At 43.0% G+C, this 23,792-nt stretch overlaps 1 protein-coding gene across 8 annotated transcripts in view; it reads left to right on the plus strand.

The window, feature by feature from the left end:
- Window positions 1-23,792, plus strand: part of mcf2l2 (MCF.2 cell line derived transforming sequence-like 2) — a 109,883-nt gene that overhangs the window by 72,988 nt on the left and 13,103 nt on the right. For 6 of the 8 annotated variants that reach the window (XM_030433062.1, XM_030433065.1, XM_030433060.1 and 3 more), the window contains exons 22-32: window positions 474-554; window positions 1,129-1,269; window positions 2,446-2,538; window positions 3,561-3,639; window positions 9,574-9,610; window positions 9,701-9,798; window positions 14,719-14,814; window positions 16,935-17,036; window positions 20,540-20,611; window positions 21,065-21,166; window positions 22,253-22,362. In XM_030433062.1, coding sequence (XP_030288922.1) covers window positions 474-554; window positions 1,129-1,269; window positions 2,446-2,538; window positions 3,561-3,639; window positions 9,574-9,610; window positions 9,701-9,798; window positions 14,719-14,814; window positions 16,935-17,036; window positions 20,540-20,611; window positions 21,065-21,166; window positions 22,253-22,362 — 1,011 coding nt within the window. The remainder of the gene's footprint in view (window positions 1-473; window positions 555-1,128; window positions 1,270-2,445; window positions 2,539-3,560; window positions 3,640-9,573; window positions 9,611-9,700; window positions 9,799-14,718; window positions 14,815-16,934; window positions 17,037-20,539; window positions 20,612-21,064; window positions 21,167-22,252; window positions 22,363-23,792) is intronic. The other 2 variants (XM_030433063.1, XM_030433067.1) reach the window with 2 other exon arrangements.

Consider the following 23,792-nt stretch of genomic DNA (forward strand, 5'->3'; position numbering starts at 1 on the left):
GTGGAGACACAAATGTTTACGATCAGGGCATCAAATCCATGTTTCAGCTTTCTGTTAATGATGTCTGAGAAAAGCAGGGCTTGTGTGGGCTGAGAAACATTCACTGTATGTATTCATGACAGTAGATGTCGAGCGTCATGTGAGAATATATCAGTGAACTTATTTAAAATTCAGTGAGATTTCCTCCCCTGAAACAAATTCTCCTAGCTTGATGAACTCCTTCTTTTCAGGAGAAGCTGCTCGTTTGTCAGACTCGATCATAATTAATCAAGACTCATCACACTTGTGATGGAATAGAATGGCTGTTCATGAATGTGTACAGGTGGAAGCACTTGAGAGACTTTATGGATTACAGACTTTCCCCTCACACGATGTTCTGTAGAGACGGACCTGAAGCGGTCGTGCACGTAGAACGACGGTCGCTGCTGACCGGTGATGTAACAGTCTGTGTGGCTGTGTGGATGTTTCTGCAGGGAAACCTGAGTGAACTGGGGAAGCTGCTGATGCAGGGATCCTTCAACGTGTGGACCGACCACAAGAAAGGTCACAACAAGGTACAACTTCTGCATGCAAACATCACACGGAAGCGTCATTAAAGCGGTGCAAGTTTACCTCCTTCATTAATGTGTACCTTCGGTTTTTTTCTGACCAGTTTTATTTTTATGTTTTAGCCGTTTATTCAAGAGCCCGTCGACTGTCAAGGAGAAATAAAACACAAGATTTAACAAAACACAATGTTTTTGTGCTGTTTTATGGTTGAAAAAGGAAACTTTCATTATGTTGTTTTGTTCTTTTCGGCACATAAATGAAATCTCGTGTGAGCATCGTGACTTAGAGAACAACATTTATTCATTTTTGAGTCCTGTTTTTTTTTTTGCTAGCACACCTGTCGGGCTCTGTTGGCTTCCATTTATTTCAGTATTTTGGTATCACAGTAACAGATAAACACATCCTCGCACCTGAACAACCACACAGGTTGATTACCAATCACTCACAGTATGACATGGTCCGTGCAGCGTACCTGCGACAGGTGTGATGAACAGTCGTCATGCAGCTTCAGTTCATGTTGTTTGCACTGTGGATGTGAAGACAGACAGATTAACTGACCGTCTGATTACCTGATCTCAGGTGAAGGACCTGGCCAGGTTTAAGCCCATGCAGAGACACCTGTTCCTGTATGACAAGATGCTGCTGTTCTGTAAGAAGCGAGAGGAGACCACCGACGGCCACGAGAAGACTCCGTCCTACGGCTTCAAACACTCGCTGAAGGTCAGAAACAGACGCTGCTGCATGTGCTGCTTTTTCTGAGCTGTGTCTTTATGTGTTGACTCCTCGTTGTTTGGCAAAGTGACGACTGTAATCTGAAGGTGTGTAACACAAACAGCTAGAGTAGAATTTGTCTGTCAGCCAAATGCAAAACCCCTCGCTGCTCATTTTAAGGACGTCTGCCAGCCAAAATGTTCTTTAAGTGGAACATAAAATAAACATTAATTAGACTCTCTGTACAGTTCTTGAGTATGAGGCTGTTTGTCTTGCGTAGATCCTCTTGAGAGTGTTTTATACATGCACATAAAGACTTACATGCATGTGACACGATGATCCATATTCCTGCCAATCCACAGAGTTACAGGTGGAATTATATACTATGATATGCAGCACTGCAACCGTTGCAAAACCATAAAGTTAAACGGATGAAAACCAGACGTAAACGTGAACCGATGAACAGAGAAAGCTGTTTACGTCCCCTCGATTTGTCGACTTGGCTGCCAATCAAACATACTTGTGCTCCTGTTTCTGTTTTGTTCTCTTCGTCATAGTTCATTAAACGTGACAAAATAACTTGACACTCAACGCTACACCTACTTCATGCATACAAACAATATCTGTCTCCTCAGCTGCTAAATCCCAGACTTTCTCCCGTCTTAGTCACAACTTCATCCGCCTGCTGTTTGAGTCGTTTTACTGTAGTCGGGAGTTTGTTCTGTGACCACCGCTGCCTGCCGCCGCTGCCAGAAACGAGCTTAATTAGAGCGAATCAAACCAAAAACCCCTCGAGTAAAACTATGAATTTGCCAGGCCACATCCTACAAGCATGATGGATGATTCTCAGAGCAGTTAGACGCCACAAGTTCACCGCTAAATCATCCGCGAGACCGGAGCTGTCATTGATAAGTACGCTGCAGGGCTCCTCAGCTTCCTGCCCAAACAAGTCCACTCGGAGAAACTCAGTCACTCCTGCTTTGTGTTCAGCAGAAACAGAAGAGTTTATCATGTATTGCAGTCTGTGTTGATTAAATGATGCAAAACTGAACCAACAGATTTCCTCCCTGGCTCTCACTCACATGTTAACGAGGCCGCGTCATCCTCAGTGTTCTGGTCGTTGTTCGTCGTGTCTTTTAGTCGCTGCTTTTGAAATCGTATCTTTACCCTCCTGTCTGTGTTCAGATGAGCGCTGTGGGGATCACAGAGAACGTCAAAGGCGATATGAAGAAGTTTGAAGTGTGGTACAACGGCAGAGAGGAGGTTTACATCATCCAGGTATGTTGAAGACGAACCTTTGTTTTTTTTTTACCTTTAACTGGTGGGAAATGTATAATATATATTTTTTTGCACGGGTTACTTCACATTTAAAAATACAAGTACACAACTCACAGATGAACTGGCCGTGAACATGTCGGGTTTGAACAAAGCACCATCTGGTCAGGAACTCTTGTACTGTTAGTTCCATCAGAGAGACATCAGATGGTTTCTGTTCAGACAGAAATATAAATCTGTTTATTTGACATTATTGGCCCAATAATCCCTCAGATTTTTCCGAGGTTGGGACGACTGGACGAAACCACCTGACTGTATCTGAGGCCCTGTTTCTTAAAACGAAACCTCGTCTATATGTTTTGCACTTTTGTGAACACTGTCTTCAGTGTCTGCAGAAGTATACCTGCAAACACTGACTCAAACGCCCACGTTTGCCGGCCTTATCAGTGTAGCATCACTTGTGTATGTGAACTCAGACGGTGACTGGGTGTTATTTGTGTTATTTCTGAAGGACACAAACAGACCTCGATAACACACTGATGGAGAAGAGAGGCTCAAAATAGCTGCTGATGATGTTTTGCTGACAAAACAGTCACATTTGACCTCAGTGTGTGCTATAAAATCGACTTTCTGCTTTCACTGGTTCCCACTGTGCATCAATAACCATGACATGTGATGTCGGATGTGTTAGCATGTCTGAGTTGGTGTTAAATGCTCAGGTGAGGAAGAACACGTCTATTTCACAATCGCATATAAAGATGTGAAAACAGCATGAAGTCATTTGATTATGAATAAGTTATGTTTTTGAATGGTTTTGATAGAGATAAAGATCCAAAAATACATTAAATGGCGTTCAATGATCTTCTCCACAGTCCACCTCATGGGGGCAGTGTTACACCACCCAGATCCTCCACTGCAGCTTAAAACACCATCAGTGTTCAGAGGCTTTTGTTGTATGTTTCCTGATGTGTGTGTGTGTGTGTGTGTGTGTGTGTGTGTGTGTGTGTGTGTGTGTTTTTCCCCAGGCTCCTTCCATGGATGTGAAAAATATGTGGGTCTCAGAGATTCGTAAAGTTCTTACAGGCCAGCTAGAGGCGTGCAGAGGTACACACACACACACACACACACACACACACACACCATTTCCTTCCTTGTGTAATTTTACTTCTTTCATAAAAAAACCTTTTTGCACCAATTTATGGCGAGAGGCCCGGAACGTGTCTGATTCCATTCAGCTTCTGTCTGAGCGCCATACATGTATCGTCACACACACACACACACACACACACACACACACACATACATACATACATACTCATTCATACACGGTTTGATTTTCTCTTCCATTTCTCCACATGTCGCTGTTGCTCTATCATTATTTCTCACTGCAACGACTCAATTTCTTTCTGTTATCGTGGAGATTTTCTGGTCAACAGCAGCATCTATCAGCACATCTCGGAGTCGTCCGCGAGATAGTCTCGTCTTTTTCTGCTCGTACCGACTGCCGAGTCAGGAAAATGTCCTCTTTCTAATTCACCAGTAAAAAAATATATATTTAGTGTCATTGCAACATGCGAACAAAAAATCACAGCATGTTCAGTTATTTTGTCAGAAAGACACAAATGCAACACAGTAATTGGGTGACATGGGCAAAATCACTAAGTGACTTAACACAAACTTCAGTTTAACTGGAGAAAAATGTGAAATGAAAAATAAACTTTTCTGGCATAAAAAAGAAATGCAGATGCTCAGTTCATCAGCTGCTCTGAGCCTCTATAGGTTTAGCTTTAAAGGTCCAGTATGTAGGATTTAATGGGATCTATTGGCAAAATGCAAGATAATATTTAGAGTCATGTTTTCATGAGGTCCTCTTCCACATGAGTCTGCCACAATATCCTGACTTTTAAACTGCAAAATTGAGTACACTGCATTTCCCATAATGCAATGCAGTCTCTCACGCTTCATATTCAGGCTTTCTGTTTAAATGACGGTTCTGATGACATCATCTCGATGACATCGAGGACTTTTGGAAGCTGCTTTGTGCTCACATCCTGTATGATGTCATACGTTCAGTGTTGGGTATAGTTACTCTGGAAAGTAGTTAATTAGGTTACAACGTTACCATCAATTAAAAGTAATCAGATACGTTACAGCGTTACCTATGAATAAAAGTAACGCGTTAGAGTACTCATGCGTTACCAACAATTAGAAGCCGTTTGCAGCGCCTCGCACATGCTGCAACTTAACTGACACACACACAGCCTCCTTTAAATGCACCGACAAGTCGTGACAATGATGAATAACGTCAGTCATCTAGCCTTTTTTGTTTTTTTAAATTTGAAGTGGAATTTTTTGCGGTCAACAGAAGCTTTGCACCAAAGCAGAGTGTGCATTTTACCGTAATGTTGTTCTTGTCCTTTTCGCTGGCGAATTGAAAATAATGTGCGTACTTCCACGATGCAAAAGCTGTCCTCTCTGCCATCTTGCCGGGGGTTCGAAACACACTCACACACACACACACACACACACACACACACACAGGTAACGTAGGTCAGCAGCAGGGCACAGACGCATCACAGCGCTGCGCCTCCGCTGACACATCCACAGGTGGCACAGTACTGTCTGACAGAAAGCAGGCTGCAGTCGGGATTTTCCTTTCCTTATCCGGAGAAATTCTTAAAATAACGGATTACTTTTTTTAAAAAATAACAAAGTTACTGATTGCTTGACGCACGAAACTAACGCATTACGTTACATGAAAAAAGTATTTAGAGTACTTACCCACTTACCCCACAACACTGCATACGTTATATATATCGTTTTAAAGGCCCTGACACACCAACAAAAAGAGCTGTGGGCCAGATGTAAAGATGATGCATAAACACAGAATTTTATAAATATTAAAATATTCACACACACACCTTTCTCTGGCCTCCCTCCTCTCTCTCTCTCTCTCGCTCTCCCTGTATGTTTCTGCCTCTCTCGACCCTCTCTGTGCCAGAAAGCATCAGTTATCCACAGTGCCACTCTGTGGTCCTGACTGACAGGAAAACCACCCTCTGCTCTGTGAGCAGCACACTCTGCCTCTCTGACAAACCCGCCTGTGTGTGCAGGAGTGTGTGTGTGTGTGTGTGTGTGTGTGTGTGTGTGAGTGGACTGACTAATAACACAGCCGCCCTGTCATGAAGCCTGGAGAGCAGAGGCTGTAGTCGGCTCTGACGGCCCGGTGCAGAGAGCAGGTGTGTGTGTGTGTGTGTGTGTGTGTGTGTGTGTGTCTGTGTGTGTGTGTGTGTGTGTGCGTGCGTGTGTGATTTACACCTCTGACTCCGTGTGAGGAGGTTAGAGGAAAGACAGAGCGAGAGAGAGAGAGAGAGAATGAAATTGGTCTGGGAAAAGGAGAGGGAGGAGATTGAAAGTGATGGGGAGAGAAGAGGAGAGGGTGGAGGAATGATGGGTGGAGAGAGACAAAGAGACAGAGAGAGAGAGAGAGAGAGGAGAGGGAGAAAGGATTTTCAGGGTGGAGATGGAGGCTGAGATGGAGGCCGAGAGGCAGTGCAGAGGGGAATGAAGAGGGGCTTGAAGGGATGAACATGAGAGGAGGGAGGGGCAGGTATGAGGGGAGAGGAGGGGGGAGAGAGGAAGGACGAAGAGGAGCTGCAGTCCTTTGAGCTCTGTGTGCTGGAGAGAGAGGAGAGAGAGAGAGGGATGGACCTTAATGTGAGAGATGTGTTCAGTAACAATAGACAGTTTATTACAAGTCGAGCCTTCTGACGAAACATCGTAATGTAACCACGTCTTCATTATCGTTTTTGTTGACTTTCCATGATGAAGATCATGAGACGTTCAACAATGCACCTTGATCCATTTCTAAGACAAGAATTAACATCAAGCACGCCTTTTTTTTTGGTTTTCATAGTTTTGTCCATCAGATCTATCAGTAATGATCAGGTGTGTGAATCACAGAGTAACTCACGGTAACAATGTTATCACAGCAGTTCTGATTGCAGGACAATCATCTATAAAAAATATATTTTATGGTCAATTTGGGAAAGATAAAGCTAAAAATTAAGTTTAATGTACTGTGCTCCAGAGATGTCTGCAGAAGTTAGCACGCTAACCAGCTAGCCTGATATTTTGTGAATATCAATTTCTACCAAAAGAGGTGGTTTCAGCTGGGAGACACAGCACATGCCAGCCGTAATAAATGAACAAAATAAACTCATAAAATGTTAAAGAAATATTACCGTACGCCTTCTGAATTCACGTTTCTGTCTTTTGCTGAATAAAGACTTTGGATTGATGACAAAAAACCTGAACTATCCCTTTAAGATGCAGAATGTCTGCCTGCAAACATTAAATGCAAACATTGACCTCACTTGTTTAGATGTAGCTACGATAAAGAAGGAGATGATTCCTCAGTCTGCGCAGCTCGATGTAGAGAAGCTGCGTGGAAAACATCAGCTAGCCTGAGCTACGCTAACACAGCTAACACAGCTAACACAGCCGCTTACCATGTCTGTGCTCATGCTAATGCACCAGCCCTTTGAATTTATGAATCCTCTTCTTTGCAGCGAGAAAATCACATTACTGTCGGTAGTTTATTGATCCCCTGAAGGAAACCGAGCCTTTGGGGGCAAAACAATTTGAATGTCGACACAAAACCACAAATAGCATATATGAGGAATAACTTATTCAGTGGACTATTTAATGTCCTAAGTAGGATGCATGCAGGAGACGTAGGGATTACTTACATGTATGGATTTATTCTAATTTCTTTAATAACAGGCTGGAGGCAGAGTCAGCACGGACACACGAAGGCAACCTCGTGTCAGAGGGATGATTTACCTGCACTCTGATTATACTATGCACAGATTGAATTAGTGATAGAAATGTACAAACAGTTTAGCAGCTGTGTTTCTTCTTCTTACAGTTTATATTCAGTGTTAGTGCACCGAGGCTGGTCAGGTCAGCCAGAGGACTCATAACGTAAAACACATTTCTACTCAAACTCCACACAGAACATAAACACCCGACAATGACAGTCACCTCCGTGGATCGCTGCTTAAAACAAATAAATGCAAGATAATCGTTGAGCTTGGTGAACGGCTCCAGGTCAGAGCAGAATCTGATGTGACTCTGGGTGTTTATCCCTCCAGAAGGTCCGATTCTGCACCGGAGTCTCCTCCAGATCTGGCAGAGCAGCGGCTGACCTCTTAAAAAACCACAGTAGAACCGCCCGCTGTCACACGCTGACACGCTGCCAGCCGGGATCCACTCGTCTGAAAAGGAAGAACTTTGTTTGATTCCAGCATGTTTCTGCAACAATGCCCCGCTCCTTCCATTCAGCTCTGCTCTCTGGTTCCCCTCTCACAGCTCAATGAGAGCAGTCTTTATGAATAAAACATCGCTAGATCCATGATGAAAAAACATATCCCTTTTGCTGAGCACAATATTTGGAGCATGTGGAATGGCTCGGCGCTGAGTCGGCGTTTCTGCGACAGGTTCATTGGTTGCTTGGAACAGGAGGTGACAAGCCAGATCATTCACAGAGCTTGGTATTTCACTTATGTGAGCTATGCATTTGGCTGAGGCTGCGCCCAACTGTCTGCAGTTATTTTACTAGATCCTTCTCTGGAGATTTCTTGTCGCGCAGCAGAATCCTGTGGCAGGCCGCATTTGTTAACTCTGCATTTACGAAGCTCCTTGTTTAGATATGGGTTGATATCTTAAAGCGGCATCCTCCCGGTGACTTTACTGTTCTGAAGTTTCTTCCTCTCTTTATAGCGCCGCAAAGTGACTTCTATCAGGCCAATAAAAAAGCAGCTCACGGAGTTGACGCAGCAGTTTGGGAGATTGTAAGCATGGAAATGACAAAAAAAATAAATAAATACAAATGTGAGAATGGAAGGAGAGGGAAGAGAAGCTTTTTGTGGTGTAAAACGACTCTTTTAGACACACAACCTCCATCCTTCCACTTCACAGCTGGTCAGAAAAACAGCGCAGTTAGACCGTTTTGTGTCCGGTACTGTTTGTTCTCTATGATTTGATATCTTGACCTGTTGTAATGACGACTCAAGACAACTGTCTGGTCCTGACTTCACCAGACACCAGTGTAAAGATACAGATGTGTCGAGGTTGAAACAGCGAGATGAATCCAGTCACAAAACCAGACAACAAAGAACTAGAGAGAGGCAACTAGACAACTCTGAACTGGAAGTTGAATTTGTGCCACTTACAGCTGATGTTCCTGCTTGTAAACTCAGAGCACGTCCGTCTAACACGACCTGATGAGGGAGAAGTTGTCTGATGTCACACAGCAAAGGCAGGATGTGTTTGTAGAGGACATTAGTGAATTAGATATTAAGATGCTACAGGTTTCCAAGTCTGAAAGCGCAGCTCAATAAGTATGTAAGTAAATTAATAAGTGGTTTCCCTCCTTTATTTCGTTTATATATACAAAAGTTGCACTGATGAGGGAACGATATCACACAGGAGGATAATCTGAGACAAGTGAGACAAATCAGGGCAATCACAAAGACAGGAAGTAAAGCACAACATGATGTGTGAGGGCTAAACCTACAAAATAAAACAGGAAATGACCAAAGTAAAGCTCTCTGTCACGTTGCTCGGGCCATTACTGAGCAGCTGCTGCCACCGCTGTTGGTCTGAACTTCTTCACGTTGTACTGAGATGATTTTCACTTCACCTGTCAGTAGTTTGAATCTTGATCGGTGTGTATTCGTCCTGTTGTCCCGTCAGCGGGGCTGCGTTGTGTTTTTCTGAGTTTATGTCATTACATTTCTCTGTTACACACTCTTTTAACCACGTCTGAGAGCGTTCCCAAACATTAACAGAGTAGTTTGTAGTTGCTGTCACTTAGCCAGACGTTTTTCACTGAGGCGGCACATCAGAAAATGTAACTCATCACTCATAAATAGTTTCTCTGACAGTTGTGTGGATCATTTTGGAGAAAGCACTGAAGACACGATGTTGTTGCGTGATGAAGAATATTAAATATTGTCTCTCTTGTGTTCACAGAAGCCAGCCAGCTCAACATCTTCGGAGCCCCCATGAGGTGAGCTACCAGATCTGAAGCCCAGCATCAGAGTTTCAGCCATTTTAATTGGCTTATACTAATTTTTTACCCGTCCCTCTGATCCAATAGGAATGTGCGTAAGATGGCGCTGAGACAGTCGGATTCATCGAGTCCAGAGTCGGGCTTCAGGAGGACCGACCCCAGCCCTAATATGAGGCAGAAGAGAGGTGAGTGGTCACGATGACTCCAACCAGAGTAAACTATTTATCAGATCGTTGTCTTTTCCTCCTGCAAATAGCCAACACGTCCCGCTACCTGCAGGAGGAAACAGGATAAACTGTGGCGGAGGACTGAAGTGTGAGCCCTCAGGTCGCATCATTGAGTTTACTGTGGCAGCAACGTGTAAAGAGAAAGAAAAGGCCAAGCGAGACAACACATGCTTACACACACACACACACACACACACACACAATCTCTCGTCCAAGCCTGGATGCTGTACTTCATGCATGTACACGTTGAAAATGCACATCCACTTATCAACCCTTGCAAACGCAGTCAGGCCAAAAGCATGCAGGGATACAGGACAGCTCCCACACACACACACACACACACACACACACACACACACACACACACGCACGCACACACACAGTTGTGAACCACACTTGGGGATAAGATAACAGGTACGATTTCACGCTTGTGAGAAAGCCCTCAGTGTTACTTTCCAGTGAGTGAGAATATCAGCAGTCTATCAGCAATGGTTCTGTTGACCAGAGTGTGTGTGTGTGTGTGTGTGTGTGTGTGTGTGTGTGTGTGTGTGTGTGTGTGTGGGCGGGATTAGTGAATCTAAGACTAAATCGAGGTGACAGGAGTCCTCCACCACAGTCGTCTCCAGGGAACCACCTCCTCTCTCAGGCCTCTCAGAGGCATTTAGTCCTCAGTATGTCCGTCCGTCCATCCGTCCGTCCGTCCGTCCGTCCCACTCTTGTGGACGCGATACGCTCAGGAATGCCTTGAGGGAATTCCAGTGAGCTCAGTTGCAATTTTATGCCTTTATATGAGAAATTGTAGCTCCAGTCGAGATGTGAATCAGTTTGACTGTTTGAGTTTTAAAGTCTGAGCTGCATCTGTGGTTTGGTGCCTTGTAGCACCACTAGAGGTCCCTGTCTTTGAAGTTTAACTTAAACCTCTCACACAGCTGGTTAAACAGAGCTCACAGGGTCCAGATGTGGACAGATTAATGACTCATTGTTATTGTGTGATACAAATTAAAAGCTGTCACTTTTATTATCTGGTTTAAATCAAAGCAACAGCATATTAAAGATGGCTGTAAGTCAAAGAAAATATGTAAAATAATGTAAACTGAAGAATATTTTACAATATGATATAGTCAAATGTGGTCAAGACTTTATCTGATGAAACACACACATTGTCCCAGTGGTCTTTCTAAGGTCCAACTGAGCACACAGCTTTAAAGTTCTGGCTCAGCTGAACACATCGCTCACATGCTCATCTCACCGTCTACGTTTGCGTTAAACCGTCTAAATTTAAAGTTTCTGGTGTGAAAACGACTGTGAAACGCTGAGCAACATTAAAAAGAAACAGCACCGACAGATTTAACAGGTTCAGTGTGAATGTTCTCTCAGTCAGTGTGGACTGATTCTGTCGGATCCAGACAGAGACCGGTCCGAATCTTCCTGTAACACTGACAATGTTCTGCAGCATTCAGCCTTTTATTTTTCTCCAGAGAAGCAGCAAGTGCACTCGTGGTTCGTGTCCTCGATTCCTTCATGCATTTCTTCTGCACTCCGTCCCGACACACACACACACACACACACACACACACACACACACACACACACACTCCTCCTCTTCCAATCCCCACTGCTGGAACAAAGTTAAAGGTTAGGGACAGCTGACAGCGGCTGTTGTTTTTGGTCTCACCCCTCAAATGGGTGTCTGACCACTATTATAAAGCCAACTGTCCAAACCTACACCTGCCTCCTCACATCCATTCACACCTTCTCCTCCCCTGCCCTCCTTCTCTTCTTCTCTCCCTCCGTCTGTCACTTCTCCTGCCACTGTTTTCTTTCCATCTTTTTTTTTCCCCCTCCTCCTTTTAACATTCTGTCTCCGCTCTACTCAACAGAACACTTCTTCTCCTTCCACTACAGTCAGTGCGTTTACATGACACTCAAGAAAACTGAATTACTGTGTCAGTCCGACTATGATTGGATCTTTAAGATGCATGTATACACCTTAGTCCGACTAAAATCGGACCGGATCGGATTTCTCATAGTCAAAATAAAGCACCTAGATTATTCGATTGATAGTCGCATTACTCCTGCATGTATTCGTTTCATCAGATCGGATTTAGATCTGCATTCTGGGCAGGCTCGAGATTTCTTTCCCCGGGCCGTGAGCCAGAAGTAGAAGGACGGCGACGGCGGCGTCTTTCCTCCAAAATCACCGCAAGAAAGAGCGCCATTGTGCATCTAGTTTGTGTAATTATCATGTACACCATATACGAAATGTACAAAGATGTAGCTTCGTCTCGCTCTTTGTACTCCATCTTTCTGGAATGCTGAGGCAGTTTGTTGTTGCTGGTGACGTAAAGAGGTCAGCTGGAGGTGTTTCTGTTACCACTAGTTGAAATATGTACAGCGCCACCTATAGTACCGGGGTATGACATGCTCCGGCCAATAATCCGATTTTCTCACCGGCATGTATACTCGGACAACTGCAGTTGTCTGATTTAGTAGCATAGTCGAACTATGGCTGTAATCTGACTAAGCTGTGCATGTAAACGTACTGAGAGTCTCCAACCCCCCTTTCTCACTGTTTGTTTCTGTAGATCTGGTAGATGATCAGGGGAACAAACATGTAGCGAGACTCAGTTTATCGAATATGATTTACAAGAGTTAGCGATGGTGTCATGCCGATCCTCAAATTCAGCTTGGATCCTGTTTATTAGTTGCTTCCTGAGTTACTGTTAACGATTGCCAAAAATAATGTGAGATTAGGGCTTGAACTATGTTTTGCTTCTGGGGGGGCAGTGCCAGAAAAGTTTGAGAAGCGTCGCTCTGCGTGATGCATTATCGGTCCAAAATTAAGGAGCTGTTTTAGTTCTGCTTTACGCTGTGAAATGTCTCAGCCACCCCCGACCCAACCGACAGAAAACACTTTCCACTGACATCTCAAGCGCCGATCAGCTGCTTCCCACCGATGAATAACTCGCAGTCACGCGTGCCTCCTCGATGTGTACTCGACACATTATTCCGGATGTGTTGGCTCATCAGCTGTGTGTTTGTGTAAGAGGTGTTAATGTCCCGCTGGTAGAAGAGCGGGCCTTCAGTCATTTACACCTGATCACCTGATGCTTAATCCTGCACATGTTTGGCAAATTATCAGTTCTATTAGTTCCTGTGACAACTCTCACTGTATAACTCTGATGGTAAAAAATAACTTTAAAGATGTGAGAGATCTCAGGCACATCTTGGAGCTGGAAGACAATCTTTTTTCTACGTAAACTGATTTATGGACGGGATAATGAGCTCTATATTTTCATGCAGTTTGCAACCAAAATTGAAAGTTTTTCACAAGCAATAACTGTCAACACCTGGGGGTTTGACTAACACCTGAAACAGTGAATATCCCAAAAGGTTCTTATGCAATGGAAATGTTGTTCACTACACCAGTAAATCCGACGAAACTTAGAAATGACTTGACGACGGGAGATAAACTGCTCGCTCAGCTCATTTAACCCTTTCGCTCGGCTATTAGCCGGAAAGAACTGAAGCAGCAAGTTCCAGATGTAGTGAAAGACGACTAGACTGGTGAACTACACAGTTGTTACAGATTATTTGAAGCCCTTCAGCCAATCAGAGTTGAGCACTATGGTGTTGATGAAGGTCGTGGTAATTCTAAGTGCTGTATCGGAGGCACCTCGACGTCTCACCTCTCATCGCAAGTGGCTAAACCTTCATGTGGGTTACTAGGGCCAGGTGAGCCCAGGTGTGAGTGGTTGGTAGCCATAGCAACCAACACGACCCACACGTGACCTTCAGGACACTCCAACACAGAGTTTAAAAGCCTGCAACTCCCCCCCAGTTGGTTAGAAGTGCAAGAAGCCTCTTGGATGACAGGTGAAACGTCTTCACACCGTAAACGGGTCCGGTTGCCTGCGATACAGAACCAAGTATCACCACAGCGAGGTCACTGTGTCCGGACTGACAGACACAGATGGACTCTGTAGGTGCAGCAGGACCAGGACGAGTCGCTCTGATGTGCAGATCAGATTACTGGAAGGCTGCGAGATTATTTTACAGCGACTTCATATTGAATAACTCTTTCATGGATGAGCAGAATGTTTAAATGGACGAGTGATTTGAGTGAGTGTCTTTCTGTGCTGCCGACTTTTTCTGCTGACAGGCTGCTCTCTCTGCGTAGAACTATTCTTCTGTGTTTTTTTCTTTTTTTTGCGCTGCTTCATTCTCTCTCTCGTCGGGGCATTATTGAGCAGCTCCACTCGAGCCATTCAGGGTTGATTTCCTCGCTCAAGGGCACTTCAGCTCCGGTTGTTGAAAAGTGAGGGTGAGGTCGTTCTCATTATATCTTCCCGGACTTCTCTGGATTCACGTGGTTGTTTTTATAAAGAAAAAAAAAAAGATCTAATATCCAAAGACTTAACAATTCTGCCAAAAATCTGCATGTTTACTGTTCCTCCTGCTACACTCAGTTGTGTCCATCAGTCTCACACTGATTGATTATATTGATCTTGTGTCCTGCTCTGACTGTTTTCGTGAGTAAAATAAAGTATACAGAGGTCAAAGTCCAACCCGTATTGGTGCTTCTCACAACGTAATAATATCAGTTTGTATGGAAAGTCTTACATATGTATATATAAATACATTTTCTCTTACTTATTTTGATATATTTGAAAAGCCTATATTTGTCCTTCTTCGATGTATTCATGCCGTCTCTGATCGTCAGTACATTTATGATGAGTTAATCATCAATATCTCTACTCAGACATCATGTATAACATTTAATCTATTCAACACTTTCAAACAGTCGAGGCCTGCTCCTCTTCCTTTTTCCCGCTGCTGAACTTACTAACCCCTGCTCCATCTTGCTTTCCCTCTCAGCTGACGCTTCAGCCGGCCAATCAGGCCACTCGGCCGCTAACGCTAGGAAACGCTTCACCTTGCAGGGCCTTTCCAACAGGAGGTCTCTCCCAGCAGGTAACAGCGACGCGTCCGGCAAGATCATCATCGTCGCCAACCGCATTATTGTCCAAAACCATCGTCGTCATCGTCTGTTGTCACTGTCATCTTCATCATAATGATAATCATCATCATCTTCATCATCATCATCCTGAGCAGCAGCACCGTCTCCCTCGTATCTGTCCAGTCAGTCTCCAGTCACTCAGCTGCTGCTGCTGCTGCTGTCCTCCTTCTTTTTTTTGTCGCTCGCATGTTATATAAATTTCAGTGTCAGTGTGTGTCTCGTTGTCGTCGGGCAGATCTCGCTCCGTGTGTCCCAGCGCCCGCGGTGTCTGAGCGTAATAAAGGCCACGTCTCCCTCGACTCCCCTCTTATCTGTTCATGTCAGTATCGTCTGCATCTGCCCGCACTGCAACCAGGAAACTGTGATTTAGGGGAGAGAGAGAGAGAGAGAGAGAGACAGGGCGATGTTGAAGAGACAGCATTTGAAGACAGGGAGACTGCGGAGATAGACAGATGTACTGAAAGAGAGAGTCCCGGCAGTGGTGACACCACGGCGAGGGCGAGCGTGGCGCTAAATGTCACCCTCTAATATTCAAGCCCTCTTGACATTTGGAAGCATATTAACATTTTTGGAGGAGGGCGGGCCTTGATTCCAGGTTCTGCTTTCCTTTCAAAGCAGCTCAGCCAGTCTTCAAGACACAGATGCTCCAAATGAGGCTGATAAACGAGGTGGTGGAGTCGGTAAATGTAGTCAGATCTCCAGACCAGAAGGCCCAAAGTAATCCAACAGCCTCGTGAGGGACGGACGTGAAAATGAAAGATTGTAGAAACTAAAGATGAAATTCAAAGCAGTCCAGATGTGGACCTGAATCAATCATCGGGGGTTTAGTTATGTTAAATTATGAGAACTGATTGTGTTGTAAAACTAGAATAAATCTGCTGATAACCATGAAACCAGCTGAGTGGAGGCTGTTGTAAACTCTAGCAGTCATACAACACACTCTGTACAACTGTACGAACACACTCGAGCACTGAATGCTCCGTCTGCTGGGTCGATGGCAGGTGTCCTCCTGCTGAATGGACTGATCGTTAGCAGGAGTGCTGTCTGCAGCTTCCTGTGCTTCACCGCCGCGTGCGTCCACTCAATAAGCCCGGCGTGTTCGATCGCTATAGAAAAGGACCGAAATCAAGAGCGGCTCTTTCTGCTCCGACACTCCGACATTCACACGGCGGCTCGGCTGGTTTTATAAAGAGACGCGGCCTTTTCTTCTGCATCTTTCCAACATGGTTGAATTGGTCATTCACACTCAAGTTTCATTGTGTGCATGTCAGTGAGAGTTGTTGCAGGAGTGTGTTGCAGCGCTCTTGCGTCAGGTATAATAAGACTTCTGATGCTGGAAAGTCGTATTTATTCGATTAGTGACGGCTGACAGATATTTATGCGAAGCTTCGTACTTTGTCCTGATCTAATGCGACTCCTCCTTTTACGTCCCTGAACCGCTGACACAGAAAGTCAAGTCCGAACAACTTCTTTTGATCTAATAAAGTTGTGAATGATAGTATTATTATTATGATTATTACGACCAATCCAACCACCTCGATTGGACCCCGACTCCGAAACTGTTCGCTTGTTTTATACGACTAAAAATTCACAGACATTTCCTTATAAAGTTGCTGTTTTTGAGCGTCGGCGTTCATTCTTAACTTTAGAAATCTGTTAAAACAGAAACTGAAAATGTTGACGCACTTGTTGTTTTTCTTCTGGCCTTTCCATCTAACATCACGTGACCTTTGTTTGTTTCACATTGTTTCACACACTTCCTGCTTCCTCTTTCCTTTTGCTCAAAGTGTTGATTTGCTCTTTTAAAGCAGTTTGATACATTTGATAACTGCCCAGTAGCTAAATTATTAATATTTATATATATATAATTGTAAAAATAGCTTCAAAGCTTTGTGTTTTAATGTGACGATGGGTGTAAAGAATCCCTTCTTTTTCCTCTGTTACCTGGTTTGTTCTTTGGTTTAACGCCTCGTCTTTCTGACCTCCTCGGCTTCTTCTCCCTTTCTTCTCCCTTCGCTCTCCTTCTCCCTCTCCCTGTCTCTTCCTCCCTCTCTGACCCCGCTCTGGCCTTTAGAACCAGCTGCTAAGGAGACACAGGTCCCCCGCCGCTTCTCTCTAACCTCCTCTCTCGCCTCATCCTCCTCCTCCTCCTCCTTCGCCGCCAGACGCACAAAAGGTACATGATTAGCTGTCCAACGTCTTCCTGCCTCCACCTTCTGCTCTACCTGTATTTTCTTTGCTTTTACAATCTGTCTCTCTCTATTCTGTCCACATTCACCGCTCCGACACACACAGTCAGTCGCACACGGCAGACTAATGAATGAGTGTTCACAGGAGAAGCCTAATTATAACACTGCGTTGTGCGAGAGGCTCTTTCAGTCGTCAAGCGTTGAATAAAAAGGTGTGAAAATTAAGATAATTTCAGTGCAAAAGAAAGTTCCTCTGCTGTCACTTAACGTCATGTTACAGTTCAATTCAATGTTTTTTTCTAGCTTTGTTAGAATTATTATATTTGCAGTAGGAACAAACTGGTACATTCAAATCCAGTTTGCAACATTAAACAATAAGTACGATATAGTCAGAATCTTAGTTTAAAACTTTTTTTTTTAAAAATGAGCTAACATAATCAACAGATTTGGAAGAAACATCAGGTTATACGTTACGTCTCGAGGGCCACTGGCTCCACAGGTAACTTATTAGCTAATGGTAGCTAGCTATAGCCAAGGATAGCTAGCAATGAGCAGCTGTTATCCATTACGACTCGTGTTTTTGCGCTATAGCTTCGAATTCTGGCCATATTCTACAAGTTACACCTTTAACTTCACCGTTAACACCAACATGCTTGCAGCTTAAACAGCAAACCTGCAACACAAACAAGACGAGCTTTGAATTTCAACCACAACCCGTGTTAGCTTTCTCACACATTAGCTACCAGTGTGCACACATCTTGTCCTGCACCGTAGCTCGCTCGGCTAATTAGCTTCACGTCTGTAGCACATTTAACAGCCTTAAAACTGACTTGCAGATGTCGGTGTCCGTTGGTTCAGATGCTAAATGATTGCTGTGTGTAAGCTAAATGTTAATTTTGAAAATCTCTTGTGGCCTCAGTTCGATTTAAAAGACAACAAATAGCCGACACATGCTATTTACACACGTCTACAGTGAGGTTTATACGGCTTATATCACCAGAATGACTGCAAAGAATGACATATACTACAAACTGTATATTTAGAGGTAGAACAAAATGTGTCAGCACTATACTTCCAATTACAAGATGAGAAAACACTGTTTAGGTAGATTTGTCCTTCAGCACTTCCCCCGGCTCTCTTTACTCAACAAATACTTTGCATTTTCAGGTCAGTCATGACCAAAAAACACGTGGATTGAATCTGTATGTGTGTACATGTAAAGAGTGTGGGTTACAAAAAAAAAAAAAAAAGCAATTTTCTTATTACCAGCTCCCTATTTGCTGCTCCCTTGAAATTTATGAGATGCATAGAAAAAGTCAAGCCTTTGCTGAGAATGAAAAACAATGTTAGAGGGGAAAAGAGCCGCAAATGAGCAGACATACATATTCTTTTTTTTATTAAAAGCAGCAACGGTAAAGGAAATACGAATTTTGATAAGCTGACATTTGGAGCGCAGGGTGACATTCAAAGTGGCAGCAGAAGTGCAATTTTACTGCAGGAACGCAGATGAGAAGTTCATTTTCAAGCAGGCAGGAGAGGAATTAAAAAACTCCAATTGAAGTTTTCCCTTGAACTACTTCTACTGTCGGATCTTGTCTTCTTTTATATTCCTTTTTTTACCGTACGACCAATTAAGTGCTCAGTGGTGTCGGGAACGCGGCCGCAGCTTCTCAGCCTCAGATTGTAGTTCTTATCCACCTTGTGCCCTGAAAGCAGGAACAGACTTTTTCTGCCTTGTGATTAGATTTTTCTAACAGTTACCGTATAAACAGCCTTTTATACTGAAGCCATGTTGACATGTCACAGTGGGAAACACACAGGTGTAAATAATCAGGTTAATGATCGCTCCTCGTGTTCACGCTGACTCACTGTCAGGCCGTCATGGCCGACTGAGACACTTGAAGAGAAAAGAGCCCTCGTTAGTGTTTATTAGTAACACCTGCGCTTCTCCTGCAAGGACGAGTCAAAACGCTGTTAATGTGCAAAAAAAAATATTAATAAAGAAAGTTTGATGTGACCACAAGCAGTCAGATGATTTAGATTTTATCAAATTATTGATTATCAGTATCAGTTTTTCAAAACCACATCTTCCATAACTACGTGCACACAGTAAAGTGCTGCTCTGGCCTCTATATTTATTGATTTTTATGCTATATTTATTTATTTTGACACTATATTTATTTAATTTGATGATATATTTATTCATTTTTATGCTATATTTATTTACTTTGACACTACATTTATTTATTTTGACGCTATATTTATTTATTTTGACACTATATTTATTTACATTGAGACTATATTTATTTATTTTGACGCTATATTTATTTATTTTGACACTATGTATTTATTTATTTTGACGCTATATTTATTTATTTTGACACTATATTTATTTGTTTTGACACTATTTATTTTGACAATATGTTTATTTATTTTGACGCAATATTTATTTGTTTTGACACTATTTATTTTGACACTATATTTATTTGTTTTGACACTATTTATTTTGACAACATGTTTATTAATTTTGACTCTATATTTAATCATTTTGATTCTATTTTTATTTATTTTGACGCTATATTTATTTTCTTCATACTATTTATATATTTTGATGCTCTATTAAACTATTTTGAAACTTTATTTATTTTCATCCTATATTTATTCATTTTGACACTATGTTTTTTATTCTGACACTTTACTTTCACAACAAGAACTTGAAAGCATCGTATCAATGATTTCTCCAAAACCTATAAAAAGTTACAGACCCAAGGTGTAACTACAAGGGATGATCCTCTATTGCTATTCAGACGTGAACCACTCTCTGCAAACACACTCGTATGTTTACATCAAATTTTAATAAGCCTACGACTCACTTATCTGTTTAAGTCATGACATGTAGGACAGAGTAATTTATGCAGAACACATCCTGCACTGTCCAAGTTTCAATTTAATATGTAACATTCTTAACTTCACTGTTCAAAATCAAATTATTTTAATTATCATCCGGTTTTAAGTTGTCAAGGAATTCTTTTCACGCAATCTCACTAGATGAGCTTCAGAAATGTGCTCAAAGTCTGAATAATCCAGCAAACACTTTTTTATATTTACAGCATGTGAGAAATGATTACCATCCGGTCTCAGACCACATGCAGCAGAGGGAATTCTATATTCTATCTGATAAATAATGCAGCTGATGAGAGTACGGCTGCTTAGAGTAGTGAGAGTTCGTGGCGAGCCTTCAAGTCTTCAAACACTCGGGGTGGTCATTAATTAGAAAAAATAAGAAATGAACAGTCAGTAAACTGCAAACAAAGTTCTGGAATCTGAGACCATGAAGAAGTGTTTTCCAGCAGAACCACCAGGTCCTGTTCCTACGCTGTAAATAATCAGGACCTGAGCTTTTTACTCACATGTCGTATCTTAAATACATTGTTTAAACTGTCCGTATGTAATTAATCCTCTGGTTGCATGTTATTTCCCCCCCGGCCAGGTCCTCTCTCTGCTAGCATAAAGAGCAAGAGACATGAGATAAAGAGTGATCCCACTCCGTTTGGTTACGAAGGTACACGAACATGCCGACATGTTTCTGTCATGTGCAGGTTTTGAGCATGCTGGGTGTTTCAGCCTGTTGTTTGGTTAATCAGTCACAACTTATTTTATTCATGTGTGTGTGGTGTGTGGTGTGTGTGTACTGTATACGCACGTGTTTGTATGCTTGTTCACCTTCCATATCTCTGTGTGTCGCCTGCTGTGTTGAATTGTGATTTGTGAAGTGATGCATGAGTAAATTAAAATAGTATAAGATCTCAGTTCTGTTGTAGTTTTGGTGTTTTGAAGCGTCTGTACTTGTTTTTGATTTCTGCATGAGGAGAGGCGCGCTGCTGTCTTGGCTCTGTAGACTGAACTTCATTTTATTTATCGGAGCTTTCTCGTTTGAAACTTTGCTTGTGGTTGAAGATGTTGCATGGCGATCATATTGAGAAAGAAGGTATAAAGCATTTGGCATTTTCTCCAGATACTTTGCGTGGTGCTATGGCTGCAGTCAGGAAACGTCAGAGCATGACTAGCAGCACTGCTACTGCTGCTGGCGCTGTCCCTAGATCCACCTCCCAACCAGGTAACTGCAGAGCAGGACTCATCTCTAACACACTCATTCATGTGCTGGTGTTGTTGTGGAGTTGGTTTCAGTTTTACGTGTTGATGGTTGGTTGGTGGAGGTCTTTAATTTGACGTTTTTCACATGTGTAACTCTTCTTATTGCAGCGTTTGATTTCTACCCTCGGATGGTGTGACACTTGAAAATGTTTAACTTTGGTCAGAAGTAAATGAGTGCAATCTCACATTCTTATCAAAAATCTAAGTTTTTCCTCTTGATGATCCACAGACCTTTCATATTGGGACTGTTTTCGTTCTGTATCCCTACGCAGAAGGATGTATGCCTCTACTAATGGACAAGAGGCTAGCTGATTACCACAACTAGCTTACTAAGCTAACTTACAGCTCGGCCGTGGAGTAAACCGTTTTTACTTCCTGCTCTCTAACGAGCCTCTCGTCCATGTGTAGATGCATGTTTCTCGATGCACAGTGATACAAGAAATGTGTATTTATCACTGACGTTCAAAGAAATAGTCCCCTGAACACTCAGTTCTCTGAAAGGTGAACTGAACAAGTGATTTGTCAGTGACTTGCAAAGTGACCCGTATCACGTATGACCCGACCCTAAGTTGAGACAACTAAAGCTCACTTTATCAGTCAGAGTAAGATTGCATGGAAGTAAAGAGAGGGAATTGACTGTCAGCCGGAGACAGGATGCAGACTGCAGTCTCTGCTGTCGATGCCGGCTCTGCTCAGACGCTGGAAATGTTGCTGTCTAGTTTGCTTCACTGAACTGTAGAAGACTGTTTACGCTGCAACTCAATCAGAGTAGCTAAATCATCCACCCAGCAGCTCAACATGGGTAATTAATGCAGCGGCTCTCAAACTTTTTAGGACGTGCCACCCTTCAGAAGCCAAATCAGTCCATCGTGTCGCCCAACGTGACATGTAGCTGTTTGTCTGCAGCTGGTAGGTGTGTCGCAGTATAACCAGACGTATAAGAAGGTATTAACAATGGTTTCCTGTCACCTGCCGAGGGGAATAAGGACATTCCTTCCTGTTTCTGTCTACATTTTGGTGGTTAATAACGTGTCTTGCTTGCACTCAGGCTGGGCCCAGCGGCGTCTCCCTTCCATGGACACGGACGACTTTGAGACGATCCCCTCCAGCGCAGAGGAATCCTCCAACTCTTCAGAGGAGGAAGGCAACAATAAAAACGTAGGTATCGCTCAAGACTGCAGCTCATTTTGGCCAGGAAGTGAAGGAAAGTTACACCCAGATATAAACCCGAAGCATCGCCGGGCCCGGTGTGGAAAAGAGAGATTCGAATAAAAAGCCAACGTTGTGAATAATTGTATTCTGAATTAAACAGTACGTTGTCAATCATCGGCACAAGTGAGAAATGTAGCCGAGCGCTCCCGTTACAGTCCTGCTGGGTCACGCCAGCTTTCGCCATAAATCATCACATTCCACGATCACTCACCGTCCCTCGACAGCTCTCCACTCATCCCTCATTTCCTTTCCGCTCATCCTTCACTTTTCCCTCTTTTTCTACTAAATCCCCTCCTGATCTCCCCCCCCCCCCCCACGAAAGAGAAGCTTAATTATTTCCCATGGACATGTGTCTCATTAGCAGCGGGCACTGACGACTTGACATTTAAGAAGCGAAGGGAGGAGAGAAGAAAGGATGTGATTATAGCTGCACAGGTCTGCTGGGCACAGGCAGCCTCTCCAGATCCATTAGAATCTGTGTGATGTACAGTGGAGGCACACGGCGAACACACACACACACACACGCAGACATGTTTTCAAAGAATTGACATTTTCTCATCGGATGATACGTGGAAAATTCAATTATTTGTGGTTATTATCAAAGAAAACATAATGAATCCGGCCTGTGGATAAAACTGGAAGACAGCAAAGAAAAACTCATGTGGTGTCTGAATGTAATCTGAACCTCACACTCATCAACACTGTACAAAACATCAGTACAACAAACCATGTGTTTAAAATGACAAGGGAGAGGCGAATATGGCTCCTCTAAACCCTTAAAAGCCGTAAAATGATTGCAAAAAACAACAAAACTAAAGGGAGAGTGAATATTGGACATACATTAATCAAGTAGACACACTCTAAATGTGTTTGATGTTCAGCCCCCCCCAATAAAAAAACTAATTACTGAAGCTTTTAATGAAGCCGCTCAGATTTCACTCTCAGCGAGTTGAAGTCACGACGGCGTTATCTTAAAGATTTAACATAACCGAAAAACTGAAGCTAAAACTTTTGATTGGAAACCTCATTAATGTTCAAAACCTGAAGGTGGAAAAAATATATATACGATGAGCAGCAGAAAAAATAAAACCTGGATTAGATATGTATCAGACACTGCAGGTCCTGATGAGCTATTACCTCGTTAGGCTGAAAATATTAATGATGACTGTATGTGAAGTTTGAGAGGACGATTCCAGCCACTTCAAATGTACGTGACTCGACCAGCTCCAGTAGAGAAGCAGCTCACAAAAGACCGACGACTAGTTTGATCATCGGTTGAAACAAAATTCAAAATTCAGAAAGTCAAACGTTTTTTGGTTCCAGCTTCTTAAATGTGACGAATTGCTGCTTTTCTTTGACTTTTATAAAAGTAAATG

This window comes from Sparus aurata, chromosome 11 (genome assembly GCF_900880675.1).
Source record: "Sparus aurata chromosome 11, fSpaAur1.1, whole genome shotgun sequence".
In the NCBI taxonomy this organism is placed as follows: domain Eukaryota; kingdom Metazoa; phylum Chordata; class Actinopteri; order Spariformes; family Sparidae; genus Sparus; species Sparus aurata.